The sequence below is a fragment of the Numida meleagris genome, chromosome 6 (assembly GCF_002078875.1).
Source record: "Numida meleagris isolate 19003 breed g44 Domestic line chromosome 6, NumMel1.0, whole genome shotgun sequence".
NCBI lineage: Eukaryota > Metazoa > Chordata > Aves > Galliformes > Numididae > Numida > Numida meleagris.
The window spans coordinates 6,509,481-6,531,204 of NC_034414.1; the positions used below are offsets into that span (position 1 = coordinate 6,509,481).

Consider the following 21,724-nt stretch of genomic DNA (forward strand, 5'->3'; position numbering starts at 1 on the left):
AAATTAATTAGCGAATTTCAAAAAATGCATGCTTAGTCTGGAATTTCCAGAAGAACTCTTAAAAAGATTTAAAGTCTGATTTGGATGTTTTAAAAAGAACAACAAAAAGAACAACAACAACAAAAAAAATACAACAAATTGGATGTTCATTTAGATTCTTTAGGGAACCTTTTCTAACGTTTGAGCTACTTTTTTTTCCATAATAACTTCTAGGACAGTGATGTGTAGAGATAACAGATGAGAGACTGCATGTTTGTTTGCTTTCTTTCCTGTGTGCTAGGTGCAAAGGTAGCCTTGACTGTGAAGCCTGCCAAAATACTCTGAATATTGACCGTGTATGTTCTCTAAGCAGTCCTGATAGCACTCTGAGCACTAGCTCCTCGGGACAGTCTAGTCCATCTCCTTGCAAGAGATCCAACAGGTAAAAGTTGTGGTCTTTTCAGTAAAAAGAATGATCCTAACAGACTCAGTAGACTCAGTTTATTATAAAAGAAAAAAAAAAAAGTGTTATTGTCCTACATTTGCACCGCACAGACTCTTCCATTATCCTTCTTGCCTCGCTGGAAGTTTTCAGAATACCAAATAAATGGAATTGACACAGAAAACACAAAAATGTCACATCCAACTTCCTTTAGCATAAGGATCTTTCAAATTGACAAAATTAAGTAAGGCTAAGTAGGATGTTACAGATTTAAAGATACCAGAATATCTTAAATTTTTCCTCTCCCATCTCATATTGTAAGCTGTAATGACGTGGATGCCCTTTTTCTGCTACCAAACTTAAGCTTCACTTGTATGAACGTTGTTCATATGAGCAGCTTTTAAATATGTTTTATTTTCACTGCTTCGTGTCCAGTTTAAGCCTTCATTTTTGCGTATTCAAAATTTGGCTTTCGAAAAACTTGCAGTGTATCTCTGAACTATTTTATGGCATTCTTGGCGCACTACCGGGGAGCTGGATGCTAAAGCACAATCTATGTGACATTCATGATCATGGTCCTGGCTCTTGCTGCCTATTTAACTCGTGCCTGGCATAGTCACAGTTGAGTACCATATTTTCTGGTAATACCTCATCATAATTTCTCAGATCGTGTATTTCTGACTGTTGAAAGGCTATTTGGTTCTGGTACTGCTACTTTTACTGTGGTCATGCCTTTGTCAGCTCTTTTTTAGCTGGCATTTACTGTCATCTTACATTTACTGATACAAGCGCGTAGCTTCAGTAAATGTTAGTAAAGGTTGGTATTAGTAGTTGTTTTCTCCACCTCTTGCCCCTTCCAGCTGCTCTCGTAGAAGCAGTTGTTGAACAAATGAGTTTGTGCCACCTGGCCAGCATTGCATTTCACAGACCACAAATGCCAGGATAGTTACTGTATAAATACAAAAGCGTTTGTGAAGAAATTACCTTCAACCTCTTACTTGGCCTAAAAATATAAATGTCAGGTGAATTATAAGTACGAGCTTACTTTAAAAAATAATTTTAAGAAGTAGGTGAAAGTTTTGCATCTAATCTTTATGTAGAAGTTATTTATATTCTTTCTCTGAACCATTTAATTTGTGGGTGGAGTGAGCTTTAAAAACTCGGCTGCTGTCTTGAATGCCTGTGCTTGTGTAAGTAGTGTAACATTTTATTCACTTCTGAGTCATTTCACTTACATAAATGTTGCGTAATGTTAATAAAATGCGTCCGTATTATGAAAATGTATTTGTTTTAATGCATTACATTTATTTTTGTGGTAGTCTGTCAGATGATGAACAGGAGAGTGGATGTGATACAGTGGATGGTTCCCCAACTTCAGACTCTTCAGGACATGACAGCCCATTTGTAGAAGATGGCTTTGTAGCTAATACCAACAAAAATAAGGAAGCAAGAGCGTCGGTTAATTCTGAAACCAAATCAGCTGTTTGCACAGTAGTGGTGCCACCAATGAGTCTTGAAAACAGGTTACGTCTTGACGAACAGATGGTGAACACAGGTAAGTGAGTTAAGGGGGTTTTTCCTTTCTATATCAGTAGGTGAAAATGGAATGAGAATAATTGATTCGGTAGCCATACTTACATAGATTTTGATTTACTCTTGTTTCCACCAATCTGTAATAAACACTTCTGAATTGTGGAGTTTTAAGACTTGAATTAATGTGTTGTTTTATTATTTCCCCCTGTATGCTGAAGCAAATGAAATTTTGTCTTTGAATTGTTAGAAGAGAGTAAAGACAACAAAAGCATAACATTGTTCATTTGTGTCTTGGAAGATGCTACTTGTCAGCCACTGAAAAAGGGTCGGTCTGTCCTGGGAAGAGTAAACCAGTCTTCTGCTGGGGGAAACCGTCAGCAAAAACTGGCATCAGCATTCCATCAGCAACATTTAAACTTCAGCCAGGTATGTGCACTTGCTTATGTCACAGAATCATTTTTTCTTTTTTGCTTCCAAACACGCTGACTACTTATAGTTTCAATTGGCGTAAATAGCAACCGCAGATTTTCACCAACTTGATCGGTGTTCAAATCTTGAAATGGATTTCAGCTTACTGGGCACAAGTCATAAGCACAAGACATAGTAGCAAACGCTGGTATATTTATTTTCTACATCTGAATGCCAAAATGCTTGTAGTGTGCAGTTAGGAACTGGAGCTGCCTTTCAGTCTTGTTCTGTTAGTAGCATGTGTGAAATTGCTTGTAGTTTGTACGGAGGCAGAGCTTAACAAACCCAGCTCTGCCTTACCCTTGCAGTCAGATAAGGAAGCCAGTGGGAAGGAGCTTGTGGTCGTAGTTCTGTCCAGTGCTGGAAGATACCCAAGGCTGATTTAAAAGCTACTTTTATCGTTACCCAGTGTTGTAGCAAATGCGTCCGCTGTGACTGAGAACCGAAGTTGACCCACAGCATTAAGTTTAAGCTCTTTTTAATAAATTTACTTAATTAATTTTGAGCTGTAGCTGCACTGAGTTTTTGGTCAGATACCTGGATATCTGCACTTGATATAAGAACAGTACCTGTTTGCATAAGTCTTGCAGAGTAACGGAATATTAAATTGTAAGTCAAATATTAAATGCAAGTATGCTATATGTAGATAAGAGGATTTACCGATCGTGACTTGAATAGTTTAGACAGAAAGAAACATTTGGGTGGTGACACTGTCTTCCCTTCTGCCTGATTATGTGGGGAAGGATTGATTTAATTAATTCTAAGCAAACCTTAATGTGATCAGCACAGTATTAATTTTTAATCTCTTCAGCGGCTGCAGCTACTTCGGCTCGTAGCAGAAATTGTAGGATATTATGTTCATTACAAAAATTTATGCTGAGCCTTCCTTCTTTGGTAGATGCCCTATGTAGTTTAAGTCCATGTCGCTTAATGGAAGTAATTGATTTTTAGTCTCTGTCTTTGTAATTGTAAATGACTGCCACATCTTCCTGTGATCGTAGCCCTAGAGTTCTGTTTGCCTAGTTGTCTCAGATATTTTCAATCCGTTTATTATTTTTTCTGCTCTCCTCTAAAATTTCTCTCCTATTTGTCCTCTTTGTGCCTCATTATGGTGCCCAAACTGAATGCAGCACTTCCAATTGATGCCAAGCCAGTGCTGAGTAGAGTGGAATAAGCACCTTGCTCATGTGATACATGGTATTTCTGTTAAAACAGCCCAGCATGGCATATTATCTTTTTTTTTTTTTGCAAGAGCATTAAAATAACTTGTGTTCTGTTTATCATCTCTTATTGTCAGATTTCCTGTCTGTGCTACTATCTAAATAGCTAATATGTTTTTTTGTTTAAACATTCAATTATTCCTGTCTCTATATTTCTCTTGATTTTGAGTTGATTAGTTTTAGTGCATTATTCCATTTTTCAAGCTGTCTTTCAACTTAGAAATATTAAGACTTGTCCCTTTCTGTGTATGGGCAGGTGCAGCACTTCGGATCTGCACCGCAGGAATGGAATGGAAACTACACTCATCGAAGACAGCAGGCCTACATCCCAGCGAGCGTTGCCAGCCACGCTTTCTCCCTTCCACAAGGAAGTCCAAACCCCACTACGGTGCACGCGCATCTCTCTGGAGGCACCCACCTGGGAGGACAGCCTGCTATTCTTCCATACCCATCATCAGCGCCCCTTAGTACTGCTGCACCCGTTGCCCACCTCCTTGCTTCACCATGTACCTCAAGACCCTTACTGCAACATCCAACGTACAATATATCTCACCCCGGTGGTATAGTTCACCAAGTTCCAGTTGGCATAAATCCCCGTCTTTTACCTTCCCCAACCATTCATCAGACTCAGTACAAACCGATTTTTCCACCACATTCGTACATTGCAGCATCACCTGCTTACACAGGATTTCCATTGAGTCCAACAAAACTCAGCCAGTATCCATTTATGTGAGAACTCAAATAGAGTATATTGAGGAAGCTCAATGATACGGAAGTTTGACTTAAGAAGAAACATGGTATTTATTAAATATTAGCCATGGCACAACAGGAAAATTATTTTTTTGAATCATGTAGACTTGGGTGCAATTTAAACAACTCTGAGCTTTAAAAAAAAAACAAACAAACTCACTTTTGATGTGTTTTGCACATTTGGTATAACTTGTCTTTGGTCATGTTATCTTCTTATATAGTAACTTTAGACAGGTGACTTATGGGAGCAGAAATCTGGTTTTGCTCCTGCTATTTTTTATAAAATTGCCTTCTAACTAGTGCAAGACACGTCTACATTTGGAAGCCATTCAGTGTACAGAATTAGAGCAACAGATGCACATATGTCAGCAGTACAGTGTAGAAGTAACTTGTTTGTATTACGTATCTTGGTGTTTAAATGTTGAGTCACTTATCTAAGAGTTGGGCTGTTGTTCTTCACATTGCATGTGTCTTTTGCATGGGCAAAGAGGCCTAAACATTGCTCTTAAATGTTGTTGTCCTAATAATCTCAGCTGCATTGTAAACTGTTCCCACACATAGTGCCTTAAATATTTGAGGTTGTTAATGTTATTACTTATATATCAATGTTGAGGACTGCAGCACTTAAAAATTCAGATCTGCTGATTTTTTGATAGCGTATTGCTCATTTTGGGTTTTGTGTGGTATGATTTTAGTATTTGGTGTTTTTTCCTTATCGAGAAGGCAGCATGTTTTGCTGTAGCTGAATTTTGCTGTCTTTTTTCCCAGAATGATCTAGCTTCAAGAAAAGACTTTAGTAGTGCTTAAGAAAAGTTGATTCAGTAGCTATTGAGTAGTGACACGCAGCACAGTATTCCGTACTGTTAAATGGAACTGCAATACAATCTAAGTAGTCTGTTTTAAAAGTGTTTGTCTAATTGGGTATAATAAAATGTTAGAGGTGCGGTAGGCATGACTGACTAGATAATGAAAGAAAAACGAAGTGCTCATCGACTCATGATGTGGTTTCATCTTAGCTTGAGCAAACCATGCAGTATTCAGTAACTAGTAGCAGAATATTTACTATTGAAGCTTGAAAAGATGTGAGTTCTTTGTGTGCAATCTTTCATTTATGCATGGGAGAGATTTTAGTCTTTTTACATAATAGTATTTGTTTTAGCCTGTTGCGGGTGTTTGCTTATTTAATACATTCCGTCAGGGACGTAAATTACATGCTTTTTGCATTTCTCTTTTCCTTAGGAGGTGTGTCTTTCCGTTTTTTGTTTTGTTCAAATGAAGTTGCTTTTGCAGCACCAAAGACTTAATCATCCATTTCCTATAAAAGGTAGCTACTTTTTCATAGACCTCAAGTATACTGTAGTGTAGAGGTGGGATTTAAAGAAGGTGTTAAACTGAGGCTGTGTTTTAGCTTATGGGCAAGTAATAAATTGTATCATTTATCTTGAATGTATCATAGATAAGCTGCTATATAATGATTGCCACTTCAGATAGCTGTGAAATTAGGTGATTAACTAGTTCTTTCTTAGCCTTCTAATTTCTGTACAAGTCTAATTACATGAAATAGAAGCCGGGTTTTGGGTTGTTTTTTTTTTTTTTTAATTTTTTTCATGTTTGAAGTGTCGTAACTACTATACTGTAAATGAGGAAAGATGATTGCGTATGTTTTTTTGGGGTGTGTTATTTGCATCAGTATTTTATCTCCATTAACTTCGAGCTCATCACTGCATATAAATGGATGTATTGATGTAACTTAATTTTTTTTTTTTATGTTTTCATATTGGCATTGTGTAGACACTTAAGAAGCTGCATCTTGCAGGCTTGACTTAACTTTTTTTTAAAACAAAATCTGGAATACAATCTTTGCGATGTTGACTGGAATAAGAGTGCAAAGCATTTGAGTTTAACTCTGTCAATAAGCTAATAACTGGTAAACTTTTTCTTTACTCCACTAACACAAGCAGTGTTTTATTTAATGAATGTCTAAATGAAATAAATGTGCCTACATTTGATTTATTTTTTAAGTAATAACTAAAATACAACAGTATTAGATCGTAAAAAATAAAATACCAGCAGTACATTTTTAATCACACTGAAAATTAAGAAACCTAACTTTTCCCAAAAGTTTCAGTGTTTTTAGTAATCAACTCTATGCATTTTGTACAAGTATAAATGTATATATAAAGTACACATTAGAAACTAGGAGCATCCTGATGAATTTGAAATCTTATCAACCTATCTATAAAGCCTAAATACACGGAGTCGAGAGAATGGTCAAATTGGATATCCTCCTTACCACTTCAAACTTGTGCGATATGGTCCAGCAGATTGCTTTTTGTTCGCTCCCTTGTGTTGGGAATTGACGCTTTCCTGGTGCTTACTCCATTGCAGGCAATGGACACACCACGAATCACCAATGCAAATGGAGTAAATGAATTTTGTATTGTGATAACACAAGATACTGCATTTTTTTTTTTCCGGGGCCATGGGGATCGTCATTGGTCTAATGTATTTACTGTGCTTTCTTTTTAACGTGCTTAAGGTTTGAAGCTACCGTGCTTGTTAAATCCACACCATTATCTGTACATCAACAGTATCCTACCCTACGCAGGACAAAGTTGCTGTAAATGTGTCCCACGTTAGATCTGCTGCTCTTTCTACGTATTGTCATTTTAGAAATGTCTGCCTTTCAGTGGGCAATGTAATTGGGATTCTGCCACAGCTTAAATTCAACGTAGTGGATGACTTTTCCCCAGTCCTGCAGTACATCCCAAGGGAATGGATTCTATGTCCAGGGCCCACCTGCAGGAAAAAAGTGTTAGGCAGAGGGCCCGTTCCGTGGAGGAGAACAAGGGTCATCCTCTGAGAAGCATTTGTACGTGTTACTGTTTTATTGCCTTTTTTAAATAAAACACTGCATGACTATAGACCTGCATATCTGCATATTACTTTAATTTGCAAGATTTTATATGAATTTCTTGTGTTCGGTTTTTAACTTCAGGGTGTTTTATTGGTCAAATATGCTACTGTATTAACTTGTTTTTGGTTTTAATTTTTAAACTTTCTGTTTTTACTGCTAATTAACTTGGTTTGTGTTAAGCAAAAGTTAAATCACACTGCAAGCTGTAGGAAGACTTGTTCTAGAATTACCCAGTGATAAAGACTTGATTAATGAGTTTGAACTGTTACTGTTTAACAATTTGTAGACTCGTGGCTTTCTTTTTCTTTCTTTCTTTCTTTTTCTTTTTCTTTTTTTTTTTTTTTTTTTGCTTTGGATTTCTATGCTACACTAGTTCGCCATGTAGCAATTGCACTGTGCAATATTACAATATGAGGACTGGGAAAATTTTTTATGGATGTAATGTCTCTTACAGTTTGCGATAGTAATTCTTTCTAGTTCTCAGTGATTTAAATGTGACCAAGCCTTCTGTACTTTGTCACAAAAAGCGGGTTTTCCAGGTGACTATTTTGGTGAGTGTCAAAATAAGAATTTATGGTGTATTACTGTCGAGATTCACTTTGAATTAAAATATATATTGCAGCAGATGCGTTTCGGTGGCTTTCATTTCCTTGTTGTGTTACGTCAGGGCTGTGGGTTGAGGTAAAGGCAATGAGAATTCTCACGTGGGGCTCCAGCTCTTAAATTCTGGTGTAATCATTGAGCCAAGCTTCTCTTCATTTCTGAATGCTGCGGGGCATGGTGCTGCTGGTGGTATTAGCCAGGGGTACTGCACTTGCTGATGGCCATGGCTGTGGAGCACGCTGCTGGCTGTTGCTGTTAGTGCTCTTCCATACGTGCCACTGGGCTGTGGCAGACAAGTAGGAATAAGTAATCTTCCTCTCAGCTGCCTTTAAGATCACCACCACTGGTTCAAAGCGTGGAGATCTTTTTTCCTGTCAATAACTGCACAGGACCAATCTATACTGCCATTGCAATAGCATTCATTCAAGGAAAATCAGAGCCAGTGAAGTTTGTCACATGCTGCGGAAGTGTAGTAGGACAATGCTTTGTTTTATCAATGAATTAGCTTTGGTTTTCAGTTGGAGAGATGGTCGGAAGCAACAGAGGAGCTACTGTTCCCTATCACTCACAAAACAGTACAGACATGATGGTAGATTCGCATTAATCAGTGCAACTCAGACATACAGTAATTTCCACTCCTATAGTGATTTAAGGTAGCATTCGTCAAAGTATGGATACGGCACTGCTGCTCCCCAACACTCCCTATTGGTGGAATGTTCCACCCGTATCCTGCATGTTTCAGAGCTCTGGGGGATGCTGGAGAAATGCTGTAGCATTTCTGCCTCTGTTCCCACAGTGAGCGATACTATTGCTTGCCTGGCCAGCCTGAATTAGATCCTGCTGTGTGGGGAGGCACGGTACATTGTAGGTAAGGCTTGGTGGGGACCCATATTCTCCTTCCCTTCAGCAAGGTCTGTTTTATCTTTCAGTAGAGCTGTGCACGTGCTTCGAGCAGACTCAGGTAGTTCTAAATGCATCTGTCTTGGGGAACAGCGTTAACTATTCTTCAGTAGAAAGCCACGAGGCTGGGTTTTGCTTGTCATTTCAGCCAGCGTTGTTCACGTCAACCTACAGCTCAACAAACAGTGTCCTTGGCCAACGAGGGCAGATGGGCGGTGGCACAGGGCCTCTTCATTCTCCGCCCGTGAGATCCCCACGGGCTGAAGTCACCCAGGGACAATGGGAAAGGTGGGCTCAGGAAGCAGTTAGCTGCAGTCATTGTGTAAATTTTTACCAGCTGTAAGCAGTTCTGTCCTAATGTCGCTCTGCAAAACACCTGTTTTGAGTCTTTTTACACCAATACATCTGCTAGGGAAAGCGTTATATATATATAACATGTACTTATACACACGTAATATACAATGGAAAACTAAGGGACGGCTCTATTTCTAATGATTAAAAAAGGAAAAAAAGACTTAATGAGGGATTTATCTACGGCGATTTTGTTACGACAAAAGCAAGGATGTGAAGGGAACGGGTTTCAGGGGCGAGACAACGCACGGGGCGAGCTGCCGCCGCCAGGGGGCACCAAGGCGTCGGGCCGCCCCGCAGCGCCAGCCGCCCGCTTTACTATCCGCCGCGGAACTGCCATCTTTCCTTTGTGATAACCCTTCGCAGTCGCCGCGCGGAAGCGAATGTAGCACGGAACGCATTGGCGGGGCGAGGGAAGAGCAAGCAGAACGGCACAAACGGGGCGGATCAGCGCGGGCAGCTTCGCCCCGCGCCGGGCTCGGGAGCCGCAGCCCGTGACGCCTCGCGGCCGTCGGGGGTGTCCCGGCGGCACCGCCCCGCCGCGCGCTGCCCGCCCCTCGCGCTCGGCAGCCGCCGTGCAGCATCGTGCAGCGCCGTGCAGCGCAGGGCGCGCGGTGTGGATGAAGCTTCCCGCCTCCCGCCCGCGGCCGGAGTGCTCGCGCCGCTGAGGGGCAGCGCATCCTGAGGCGTCGGCCGCCGGCACCATGCGGAGCCTCCCGCTCCTTCTTCTCCTTCTCCTCTTCCCGGTGCAGCCGCTGCTCTAGAGCTCGGTGCGGCGGGGCCGAGCGAGGCGCGGGGATGCTGCGGCGGGCGGAGGGCGGCGGGGCTCGGCCCGCGGGGCCCCGCTCCGCTCCCGGCTCCCCGCGCCGGGCCCCGGCCGCCGCGCTGCTGCCTCCGCTGCTGCTGGTCGCCATCGTCGCTCTCGCCCCAGGCGCCCGCGCGGACAGGGGTAAGGAGCCGAGGCCGGGCGGGGGATGCTGCGCTGCGCGGGGAGCGGCCGTCCCCGTGGGACCGTGGGGCTGAGGGGCGCGGGAGGGTTCGTGCAGCGGTGCGTGTGAGGCGAGGGGAGCCGGGTGCCGGCGCTGCCCGGCGCTTCCCGCCGCGGTCCGTACCCCGGCCGACCTCTGAGGAGGCAACGGCTCCCGCGGGCAGCGGCTGTGTGCGCCCGGAGGCGCCGAGCTCGGTGCTCGGGCTGCGGTGCAGCGTAGGGAGAGGCTGGACCCGACACGCGGCCGTGTTTAGGGAGAGAACAGGAGCGTGGTCCGCGCTAGGAGGCTGTTAAGGTGGGGATGTGCGGCGGTGCCGGTTGTGCAGCTGGACCGAGGGATTTCCTCAGTGTAGGCTGCGCGCTGGCAGAGCGGTGCTCGCGCTCCGTTCCTTGCTCTCCGGTGCTGCGGTTTGATTTATTTCTGCGAGAGCAACGGCCCTGTGGTCGGAGGACCGGCTCGTCTTTTACTGTGCTTGACGGTTCGGTCTGCATTTCGCGCGAACTCTTGCTCCGCGTCTGAATTACGAAACGTCCCCTCGCTCAGAGCAGCCGATCCCCCGTGCCCGCGTTTTAAAAGCCGAGCTGTCGCTGACAATGGGGCGCAGCGCCTCCTCGGACCTCATCACCGGAGCTAACGCAAGTTGTTCCTTTGCCGTCTCCGTGCCCGTGTGGAGCACGCACCACTGACCCCCGTACCAGTGTCCATTGGTGGGAGATCCATTTGTAGATATCCCTGTGGGTATCGCATAGCCTTTAGCTTGGGAAGAAAAGGTGGGGAGCGACGCTGGTGCCCACCACAGCCCACAGTGACAGCACGCGCAGCTGGCAGAGTGAGAATTCCCATCACCCGTGGCATTGCGTGGGGACTGTAGGTGGTCGGGCAGCTGTGCTGAGCTGCTTAATCCATTGCAGTGAACGGGTTTGGGAGCTGCAGCTGAGATTGCGTGCAGCGCTGTGTTAGTCCTATCCGGTGCTTATTGGTAATTGTTACTGTTGTGGTGCATGAATTGGGATTCGATCAGCACGAAGAGCTCTGTCCTCCAGCGAGGCAGAGCACATCGATGCTGTCTCCCATTGAAATCAGGGGCAATGTCTCTGGCCAGGATTCATTCAAGAGCACTAATTTTGTCTAAGGTTAGTTTCTGTACGTTTGTGCAGGCCAGGCTCCATGTGATTCTGGATTTCTTTTAAAAGATTGCGCTTGTATTGATTTCTGTGACTGTTACTGTGATGTAAATGGCTCCTGCAGCAGATCTGCTGGTCCAAGTGGTGTAAAGTGATGCCTTAAACGATGGGAAGAGCATTTGTCCCACAGCATTTTTAAGACACCTTTCTCCAAGGGGGAATATTCCTGTCTATGGGAAAATGACATACGTGCAACACGTGGCATCACTCTGCGTGAAGACGAGGTGGGGAACTCAGGGCATGTGGGGTGAAGCCTTACCTGCTGCTCGTGCTTCAGGAGGCAGATCGCAGGTTACGCAGCTGTGGTAGCAATTCTCCCCTGGGCCTCAGGGAAAATCCAACACAAGGGAAGAGATCTCCCAGCCAGAAGCTCCCGGCAGGATAAGGTGTGGGGCTCTGGAGGTTGGTTTTCCCATATTTGTGATGCTGAGCCAGACCTTGGTGCTTTCATCATCAAATACAGAGTGGCTGGATTTCTAGCTGTAGGTGAAAAGCTTGATTTTTAATTTCAGAAATATTTCACGCTTCTTTACTTGAAGACTTACAGCTCTCCATTTTCCTCTATGTGCCATGTTTGTTTGTTTGGCCTCTACGAATGATAAACTTGTCAGGGAAAGCTCTCTTTCTTCTTGTGTGTTTGCTGAACACCAGCACTGTGAGATCTCATCTTAATTAACAGCAATTCCAAACCCAGTGACGCCACCTCCAGCACAGCTCTCGCAGCTGGAGCCTTGGCTGAACAACTTGGAGAGCGCTTCGTGCCAAGTGCTAAATTGCCACTGCCACCTCCTGTAGCCCACTGGGTCTCGGTGGATGGCAGTGACCTGAGCACACAGCCCAAACTGCACCAAAGAAGCAGGATTGGCACATCTGCCTTGTGTGCTTCAGGTGCTGTGTTGCCAGGGGAGGTGCTGCAGAGGTGAGGGCCAGGAGCAGAGTGGGGCGTGGGGTGCTGCCTGGATCCTCTTCCGTGTGGAGGAAGGTGGTGAGGGTGTGAGAGAGGCAGGATTCTGTTATCCAGCACTGTGAGCCCGGGATTTGATGAAATTAGTAATTTCAAGTTGCTCTCTTAGTGTTCTGTCTGATTAGCTCGACAAGAGTAAAATATGTATGGACACTCTGTGAAAGAATGGGCAAATGAACAGTGAGAAGTTCAATTTCTGACTCTTTATTCAAAACAATATGGGGGTCTTCAGCATGGGCAGAAAGAATCTGGCCTCCAGGAGCACAGAAAAGATGCTTTTTTGGTGGGTTTGATGGGTGCGTTGGATTTTGGTCAACCGGTCAGGAGTTACCTTGCTCCCGCTACTTCCTTGGATCTGAGTGATTCTCCACATTAGTTTATAAAAATAACTCTGGCTTTAGCATTTGCTTAGATACAAGGTACTTCAAATTCGTGTGTGCTCAAACAACTGTGATGAAACTGTTCTCATTAGATTACAGGAAGCAACCTGAATCCTTGGTGAGGTTGAAGGGAGTCCATACGCTGTCTGTACAGAATGCTTACTGCTTGCTGTAGAACAATGGTTAGCAAAGAAGTTCTCAATCTCATTTTGAACCATGGTCAGTCATGCAGGAATGCAGTGGGTATCTGATGGCCTCTGGTCTTCACTGTGCTGCTCTCTGAACTCTCATGCACCAGCTTGAGATCGGGTTGATGAAAAAAGGGAAGGGGAGTGTGAGTAATTTTCTGTTTATGACATTTCCTTAGTCATGTGGGAACGGTTGTTTCTGCTGAAATAAATACTGATGATATTTGCATATGAATTTAGGCTTCAACATCCAAACATATCAACATTTCATTAAAAATAATGAGCATTTCAGTGTTTATTTACTGTTTTAACTCCCTTCTGCAGAGTCTGAGGAAGGAGCTACTATACTTGCTGAACTAATCTGCTCTTTATGTGTAGTGGATCCAAAGGGACGCTGCCTTCCTGCTGGGTACCACTGGTAGGCTTTGGACACGGGTCCACCCAGTAGAGATATGCAATTATAGGAAAAACATCTCGCACAAGGACGTGTCTTCCTACAGTACCTTGCTGGTCACGTCATTGCCTGTTAGTGATATAGCAGTGTTGCTCTTGAGGAGTAACCCAGTTGATTTCTACTGACTTTATTTGCAGTCTTACATGATTTTTCCTCTTCTTTTTCCCACGTATTCCTCGTGTTCAAACAGTGTAAATATTCCTGCCATACGGTACAGCGTTCAGGTATTACAATCAGGTTTGATACATCAATGGGTGAAGCAGCAGTAGGTCGGCTCCTGAAATGTCTCTGATTTTCCCTGCATATCTATGTTTTCTTTACAATGACCTAAAAGCCTATAGTTAGTGGTTCTGGCTGCTTCCTAGGGAATTCTATTGACATGATACACATATGGATCATATGCATTGTCTTCCCAGGTGCTCACACAGTGGTACGGTGACAAAAAATTCCTGAAGGAAGCCAATACAGATGAAAATCCATCTGTAGATCAGTTCATTAAAAAGCAGCAGGGCTGTTCTGCATCACTGCGTCAGCGATGTGCTGATTTCATTGCAGTGTCTTCTACATGCACATGAAGTCTTCAATTAAATTGTGTTTGAGAGGTATGGATTTTGTAAATCCAACCTTGTATATTCACCATCTCGGATAACACGACCATGTTGTTTTTTAAATCTGTGTGAACTCACAGATGCTAAGATATAGATTTTCTAAGTGTGCAAATCAAGGGAAAGGCTAAACGTTTAAGTGCATGGAAATTAAAATGTCAAAAGACACATTCCTAAGAAATGGCAAACAGAGATTGTTGTGTTCATTTTCAGCGATAGCTATAAAACAGTGGAATAACTGAGGCTGATAAAATATGCTGGCAACCATTGCAGAGATGTCAACAAAAGAGTTGGGAAACTGAAGTTTATCATTGGGAACAGGTTGCTACCAAACAGCTGTTCTTTGTTTTGAAAGGTATAAAAATGACTGAGATCATGTTATGTTGCTGGGCACCGAAGTTCTGAAAAGCTGATTGAAAAGAAACCATTTCAGGCTTGCCTAGTTCCTTCTTTGTACAGCTTGCTTTTGATCTGAAGAGTAGCTTTGGCTGATGAAGGTATCTGTGCTGAAAGACTGGATTTTTATAGGGGTCGTGGCTGGTTGAGAAAGAGAATGCATTTTTACAGTTCTCTATCGCAGTTATGTCTTCAGTGTGTGGTCTTCATGCACTGGCTAGACTTCTTATGGGATGCTGTTTGTGGATCTACAGCTATGAAGAAAAGCAGTACTTTCCATCCCTTCCCTTTTATTTTCTGTGGCTAATGAGAAACCTATAAAAATCTCTTGGGCTCTTGTTGCATAGCTATTATGAAAATACGGAGTGCTTTTCCAACGGAATTTTACTAGCTTGGTAAAAGTTGTTCCTGAAGATGTACAGCATTTCCTCTGGTCCTCTCACATGGACAAGAATAGCGAAAGTTGGAGGTGGGTGGTTATCAGCTGTAACAAGGCATGTGGAACAGGGGAAAAACTATTAGTAACAGATTTGTGGGTAATGAGGTCAGAAAGGAATCACTGACAGCTTTGGATTCGTTTCCTGCATATGGTGGAACTAAAGATATCCTATTTTTCAGTGACTGACAGCTCTGGGCAGCTTTTAATAATCTTTAAACTACTATGCAATCCTAATTAATTTTTTTTAGTTGTAGTTCACCACAATTATCAGTGAAGGATATTGCTATCATGTTTGGAAATTTTTATCTTATTTCTGTACTGAATATGTCCCACTTCATTTGCTGGCCATCTTATCCACCAGACTGAAGAGCTCTGAAGTATCTTTTTCATGCTTAAGTACTCGCACACCGCGATCAAGCCGTGCCTTTCACTTTGAGTTCTCAGATGGCTCCGTCAAAGGCACATTTTCCACGTTTTTTGTCATTCTCATGAGCCCTTCTTGAAGTGTTGCCGTCTGACATCCCTCTGGAGCTGCAGCCCCCGGAGCTGGACTGGAATTCCCGGTTCATCAGGATCTGGCGCTAGCATCTGTATCAGGTGTAACACAGTGAACCTAGGCTACTCCTGTAGGAGTGTCCACTGATCTGATTATTCCCATCTGCTTGCAAGACATATTGTTTTTAGAGTAAGTCTATACTGCAGACTTTGGTATAGTCAAGAGAGGCAAGGCTAACAGACCCTGAGGCTACAGTGTTTTTCCTACTTGTGGAAGCGGCAGTTTGCTAAGTAGACCCAACCATTTGTCATTATTCCCCTTCTTAGACACTCTTATCCCATGAAACTGGTCCATTTTCCAGAGGTGTATCTGATACGTGGCCGTATCTGCCTGCCTGCTTCGTTATTCACCTCTTTCCCCGTCTGTCATCTTTCATCAGAGAGGGTTTTTCCTTCCTCCAGGTTACAGATAAGAACGTTGAAGGCTGAGAATTGATCCCCATGGGAGTCCATTAGAAGCACTGCTGCTCAGTTTAATTGCTCTAAATCTATTGCATATGCACCATATTCATTTTATATTTTATTAATAAAAGTGTGACATACAAAGTCAAATGCCTTATTGAAATCTCAGGCTATTAGATCAAACTTGCAGTCAGATTTAAAGTGATTCATCGTCCGTAAAAATTTTTTCCTGGATGTTAATTATTCTGTCCTTTTTTTGGTTCTTCATTAATCAAATCCTTTCCCTACTAATTCAGTCCATCAGCTAGCAGCAATATCAAAATATCCATTGGACAGTACTCATTTGCCTTGTTTAAATGGTACAATAGGATAGAACAAAGATCAATACTGATCTTTGTTTGCTTTGTCTCCTACCATGAGAAATAATGGACAATCACCAATGGGAAAAAAAAGTCTAATTCAAATGCTGCTAACAGGGAGAGAGATGAGGGAGGGATGAGGTGGCTTCCATGAACCCCTGCCATTCATCTCTTGAGGAGAAGGAGATGAAGCTCTGTCCAGAGCACGTGCTGGAGGGCCTCCCTCTGCCGTTCTTGCCAGAGGTGCTTCAGGAGCTGTTCTTCTCTTCCTGGGAAGGCCTTTGCAAAAATCCTGTCTGTAACCCATGGAGAGGTCTACCTTCATGCTGCTCAGTGGGCATGGTGTGAAGCAGCGGGAGGTTGGGACTGAGACAGAACCAACCATCTTACATGGAGATCGGCTGGGGGTGAACCTTGAGACCAGTCTATCAAGGAAAGTGCTGAAAGCTGTGCCTGTGAATGAGTTTCAGTGATTAGATTAAGGGAGGGGAGGACTGGGGATTAGGTAAACAGGTGAGGACAAGCTGGGTTGAATAGTTTTTCCAGATACAAGGCTGTCTAATATTTTTTTCTTTGTAAATATTTCAGACAGGAAATGGGATGCTGGATGAATGGTGTTAAGACTTTATAGCTTGAGTGCACCTAAAGAGGTAGAGTATTACAGCTGTGTTAGAGCTAGACTGCAGAGAAAAATGTGTCAGGCTTTCAGCGTGCTTAGTGAAACTGCATGATGATGGTGTTCTGCCTGGGGAAATATCAGTTCATCGAGAGACACTGCGAGTAGGGACCCCTGCGATCAGTTCCCAGGTGCTGCCAAATGGTTTATTATTATTATGTTTAAAATAATTTACCCGTTATCTTTGAGTTATGTAGAAGGCTTCAGATTCACAGCCAGCCACCTTTCATTCTTGGGAGCTTGCAGTGTGTTCCTGGCAGAGGAGGTGAAACTGAAGCACAGTGTTCCTGTAGCACAGTCACCGTTAAATAATCTGGGATTCTGAAAAGTGTCTGGGCGCTTCTTATAGGAGTGTAGCTGGGAGCTGGAGATCTGCTGGTGAAAATTCTGGTCTGGTTGGGGCCAACACTACCACTTGTGTTCACGAGGATGAAATCTCAGATATTTTAGCCGCTTTTAGCTTTTTGGATGACTTCTTTTGGCTCCCTTCTTTTTGCGGGGCTCAGCATCCTATGGAGGAGACTGTGTGTAGAATGTGTCAATACTTCCCTCTTTTTTGTCCTCTAAAAGGCCCTGAGCCAGCCGCTGCAATTAATGAAACTCTGAATACTCAAAGGGAAGTGCGCGTGATGCTTATCTGAAATTAGACTATGGTCCTCCAACACACTGCGGATCTCTGGTCCCCATTAGATGGGCTGTCTGTGTGGCGTGTGTTTGGTTGAAAAGCCAATAGCTCATTTTAAAAATCAGTGATGAATTAAAAGTAATAGATAGTGGTAACAGGACTGAGATAATAATGTATAGAATATTCAAATTATATCAGATATATTAATGTATCCAATACTTCCAATATAATGCAGATAATTAAAATTACCACAGAGAGATAATCTTACAGGAAGATATTCTGGGAATGCAATTTGTTTTCAACAGCATTAACTATAGGCTGAGTTAATGTAGTGTATGATACAGAGCCTGAGTAGGATGAATTTCTGTGGCTATTGTTACAACTGTCTAAACACAGAAATCTAAAATTTTCTTTTTAGGCAATCTTTGCTGAAATCAGTGCTGCCTACTTGTGCACACAGGAAGTTTCTCAACATCTGTGAGATCTGTGGCTTGGACAGGTACGCTGTTTGCTGGGTAAAAACTGGCTGGATGGCGAGGCCCAGAGCGTGGTCGCCAATGGAGTTAAATCCAGCTGGCGACCAGTCACAAGTGGTGTTCCCCAGGGGTCGGTATTGAGGCCCATCCTGCTTAATATTATTATTAATGATTTGGATGTGAGAATTGAGTGCACCCTCAGTAAGTTTTCAGATGACACCAAGCTGGGGGGAAATGTCAATCTCCCTAAGGGTAGGAAGGTCCTACAGAGGAACCTGGGCAGGCTGAATGGATGAGCTGAAGCTAATGGGATGTAGTCCAAACAAGACCAAGTTTTGGGTCCTCCACTTTGGCCACAACAACCCCATGCAACGCTACAGGCTTGGGGCAGAGTGGCTGGCAAACTGTGTAGAGAAAAAGGATCAGGGGACGTCAGTCAAGTGTTGACCAAACATGAGCCAGCAGTGAGCCCAGGTGGTCAAGAAGGCCAACAGCATCCTTGGCTGGTATCAGAAATAGTGCAGGCTGCCCAGGGAGGTGGTGGAGTCGCCAACTCTGCAGGTGTTTAATGAAAGGGCAGATGTAGTACTTAGGGACATGGTTTAGTGGGCAGTATTGGTGGTAGGTGGTTGGTTGGCGTAGATGATCTTAGAGATCTTTTCCAAATTTAATGATTCTATGATCTCCAGCGTGTGAGCTCTGATCTGCCAGCTGCATCTGAAGCATGGGTTATTTCTCCTGTGGAATTCCAACTGAGTTTATTGATGTAGCTGGGAGAGGCATCTTCAGAAGTGGGAAAAGTGTTACTTGCTTGAACTGCACTCATAGCCAAGGAGATGGGCTGAATTGCTATGGAGGGTGTTGAAGAAATACATACAGGATGACACTGATGCTCTCCTGAAGTGCACGCTTACACAAATGAAGGTGCACAATAAATTGTACAGTCATCTGTTGAGCCCTTCAGTGACTAGGACAATGCAAATAAGTTACAGTTAGGAACAGCTGAAGCTAAATAATGGTGATGCAGTATTCAAGTTACCTATGAGAAGCGGAAATGCTGAGTCATGGCCTGAACCAGTGATGGAGCACCTGGTGGTAAGGCAGGGCCAACCCAGAGCAGCTCAGGTGCAAGCAATTCACTTGAGTGACCAGAAGGGGTGGAGCCAGGATTTTTTTTTTTTTTTTTTTAATCTGTGGCTGCTGCATTTGAGCCGATTCTCACTTGCTGCAGTTTGGGACCTTGCTGCTGTGCTGTTATTGCAGTGCTTTCCATTGCGTTACACGATGCTGTCTTAAAATCAGTGGTGGACTGTTCATATAGATATCATTATTAGCTAGAGAACAGATTACTGAAATGATCAGTGTTAGTTAATCTAATGAAATACTGAGTTAGTTGTGTCTTTACTCCATGTGGATACGTCATTCTCAGGAAAACTTTAAAACTTATTTCAGTTCATGTAATTGTTGCTTGGGTGAAAGTTTGATCTCTGTGGCTTGATGCCTTTGCTATTCATAGAAAAACAGTTAAGGAGCAATTAACTTTTATATTGTGGACTTTTGTATCATTTTCATCTTCTAGTTAACTACCAGATTCTTAAAAGAATTACTCACTTTGTTTTAAGGAAAATCCTGATGTTTGTGTTTTATTTTCAGTTAGCTGTGTCTTGGTCCCAGCACTGCTTTGGTTTGAGGGCTGCGTGCGGGAGCAGCAAGTGCCACCTTTTCAGTGTCTATGTGTCTGGGATTAAGTATTTGCTGATAGTGTGTGTTTTCCGTTGTATGTTAAAAATTTTGAGAGGTATGTTTGGGCTCGCTGGTTAAACTGGCCTTGCTGGAGAAAACAGTGGTTTTCAGGGGAAGATAGGAATAAGAGAGAATAAGTTTATTAACTTACGAGTGTGCTTTGACTACTTGCACACAGATTCCCCCCACACGCAGGGATGTTCTCTTGGTGGGAAACCAGGCAGGTCCACCAGCTTCTGGGAGGAACAGCGAACAGTCTGCTGACTTAATTAAGTATCAATATTTTGTAAATATTCTATCAGTATTCTGCAAGTAACTTAGCATAAGCAGAACTTGCGAGGTAACAAGTTAATGCACATTTTGCTACCAAAATTTCATGAGGAGTGGGAGTACCATGGCTGCTGAGTTAGTAATACATCTGTGGCTTATGTTTATTGAAGTATTCCACCTTTTTATTTCTTTATCTACTTACTGTGAAATAATTATTGTGTGATAGTTCTCTCCCTGCAAGTCCAGAGGAGAGGGAAGGCACTCGCTCATCTGACTGTGAGTTATGGCTCTACCCATTCTTGCTTTTTCTTACCAGCCATAAAGATCCTGTGATTCTGTATCAGTCATCTTGGCTCAGGCTAAATGGTGTTCCAAGGCACATTTTGGGGGAATATGGTGAGCTGGGAGGTCGGCCAAAGCCTCAGTCTGTTGGTGCAAGCCTTTTGCCTGTCACTGAAGGATGCTAATGCCTCATTATGCCTCTGGTTGGTTATTAGGAGGAATCTCTTCCCAGAAAGAGTGGTAACGTATTGGCACAGGCTGCCCAGGGAGGTGATGCAATCGCCTTCCCTGGAGGTGTTCAATAACTGTGGAGAAGTGGCACCTGGGGACATGGTTAGTGGGGATGGGTTGGGGTTGGACTTGGTGGTCTTAGAGGTCTTTTCCAAGCTTAACGATTCTATGATTCTTAGTTAATATTGATGTAAAACCAATTTTTCATCTCTGTTTTATATTAACTTTGGTCAGCTTAGTTACCGAGCAAAGGCAGTGGGGCTGGGACCTTCCCACCAGGCTGGCTGCTGAGAGCAAGCACCCCTGCAAGACCCGGAGCAACTGCTCCTTTCTTGGCACTGAGAGTCCCCATTTAGGCTTTGTGTTTTTATGGTTACTCGGTCAGAGGCACCCTACGCATTTCAAAGCTTTCCAAATTGAGATGTTTACCTAAATGCTTTTAATAGCGTTTTTTGTCAGGCCAGCTCAGTCATGCACTTCCCTGAGCATCTAATTCGATTTTTACGTTAATTCTGTATCAGGGAGTAATGAGAATAGACAAAGAAAGGATAAGCGGGTCTTAAGTTATAAAACAGAACTGCCACGTGAATTTATTGCCTGTGGTTCTTTGGGACCCAGTCATCTGCTACAACTTCTTTTAATAGCACGTTCTGACTTTAATGCGATCAAAACAAATGTAGCGTTTTGTTCCTGAGTTACTGTGGGATCCTGCTGCCTCGTGGTTGGCACAGATCCGACTTGAAGTCAGTGGGAGCACTGACCCCAAAGCATGGCACGCACAGCCCACCGGGGATGTACGGCAGAGCCCTCCTGAAGGCTGCTGCTCGCATGTATGCACTTGCTTGGCTCATGGCACGATGGAGCTAGCACTTAGCAAAAATCGTGATGTTAACTTCCACAGGGTTTTGCAAATGTTAGCCTTGCCTCCTCCAGCAGCCCCTGCTGCTGGTTTTAGCATGGCAGTAAGTTGCTGGCCCTCACCCTGCTGGGCTTGTTTTTGCAGTGTTGCAGAGCCTTCAGCTGGCTCTGGGCTTACGGACAAGAGCTGATTAAAAAACAAGTGCCTTTGGAAAGGCATTGGAAATGCAGGTGTCGGTTCATTCAGTAAAAAGAAGGTGCCAAGAGAATAGTAAACAACTCCTAAAGTTTGTCCTATTTCTCCAGGCTCTGCCTGTTTGAAACAGCAATCCTGTCAGCACATGGTTTTGTTTATATGAGCACTTATTTATATGCAGTCATCCTCCTCTGTCTTGTGTGCATTGTCCTGCGGAGTTCTTATGTGCAGATTTAGCTCCTGTGTTCATCACTGACAGTAGTTGAAACTGTTCAGCTGTCTACCACTA

At 43.5% G+C, this 21,724-nt stretch overlaps 1 protein-coding gene across 7 annotated transcripts in view; it reads left to right on the forward strand.

Moving 5' to 3' along the window:
- HIPK3 (homeodomain interacting protein kinase 3) overlaps nt 1–7,933 on the forward strand; it is a 92,588-nt gene extending 84,655 nt beyond the window's left edge. For all 7 annotated transcript variants that reach the window (XM_021401669.1, XM_021401675.1, XM_021401674.1 and 4 more), the window contains exons 13-16: nt 281–421; nt 1,741–1,976; nt 2,253–2,380; nt 3,899–7,933. In XM_021401669.1, coding sequence (XP_021257344.1) covers nt 281–421; nt 1,741–1,976; nt 2,253–2,380; nt 3,899–4,375 — 982 coding nt within the window. In that variant the 3' untranslated portion in view covers nt 4,376–7,933. The remainder of the gene's footprint in view (nt 1–280; nt 422–1,740; nt 1,977–2,252; nt 2,381–3,898) is intronic.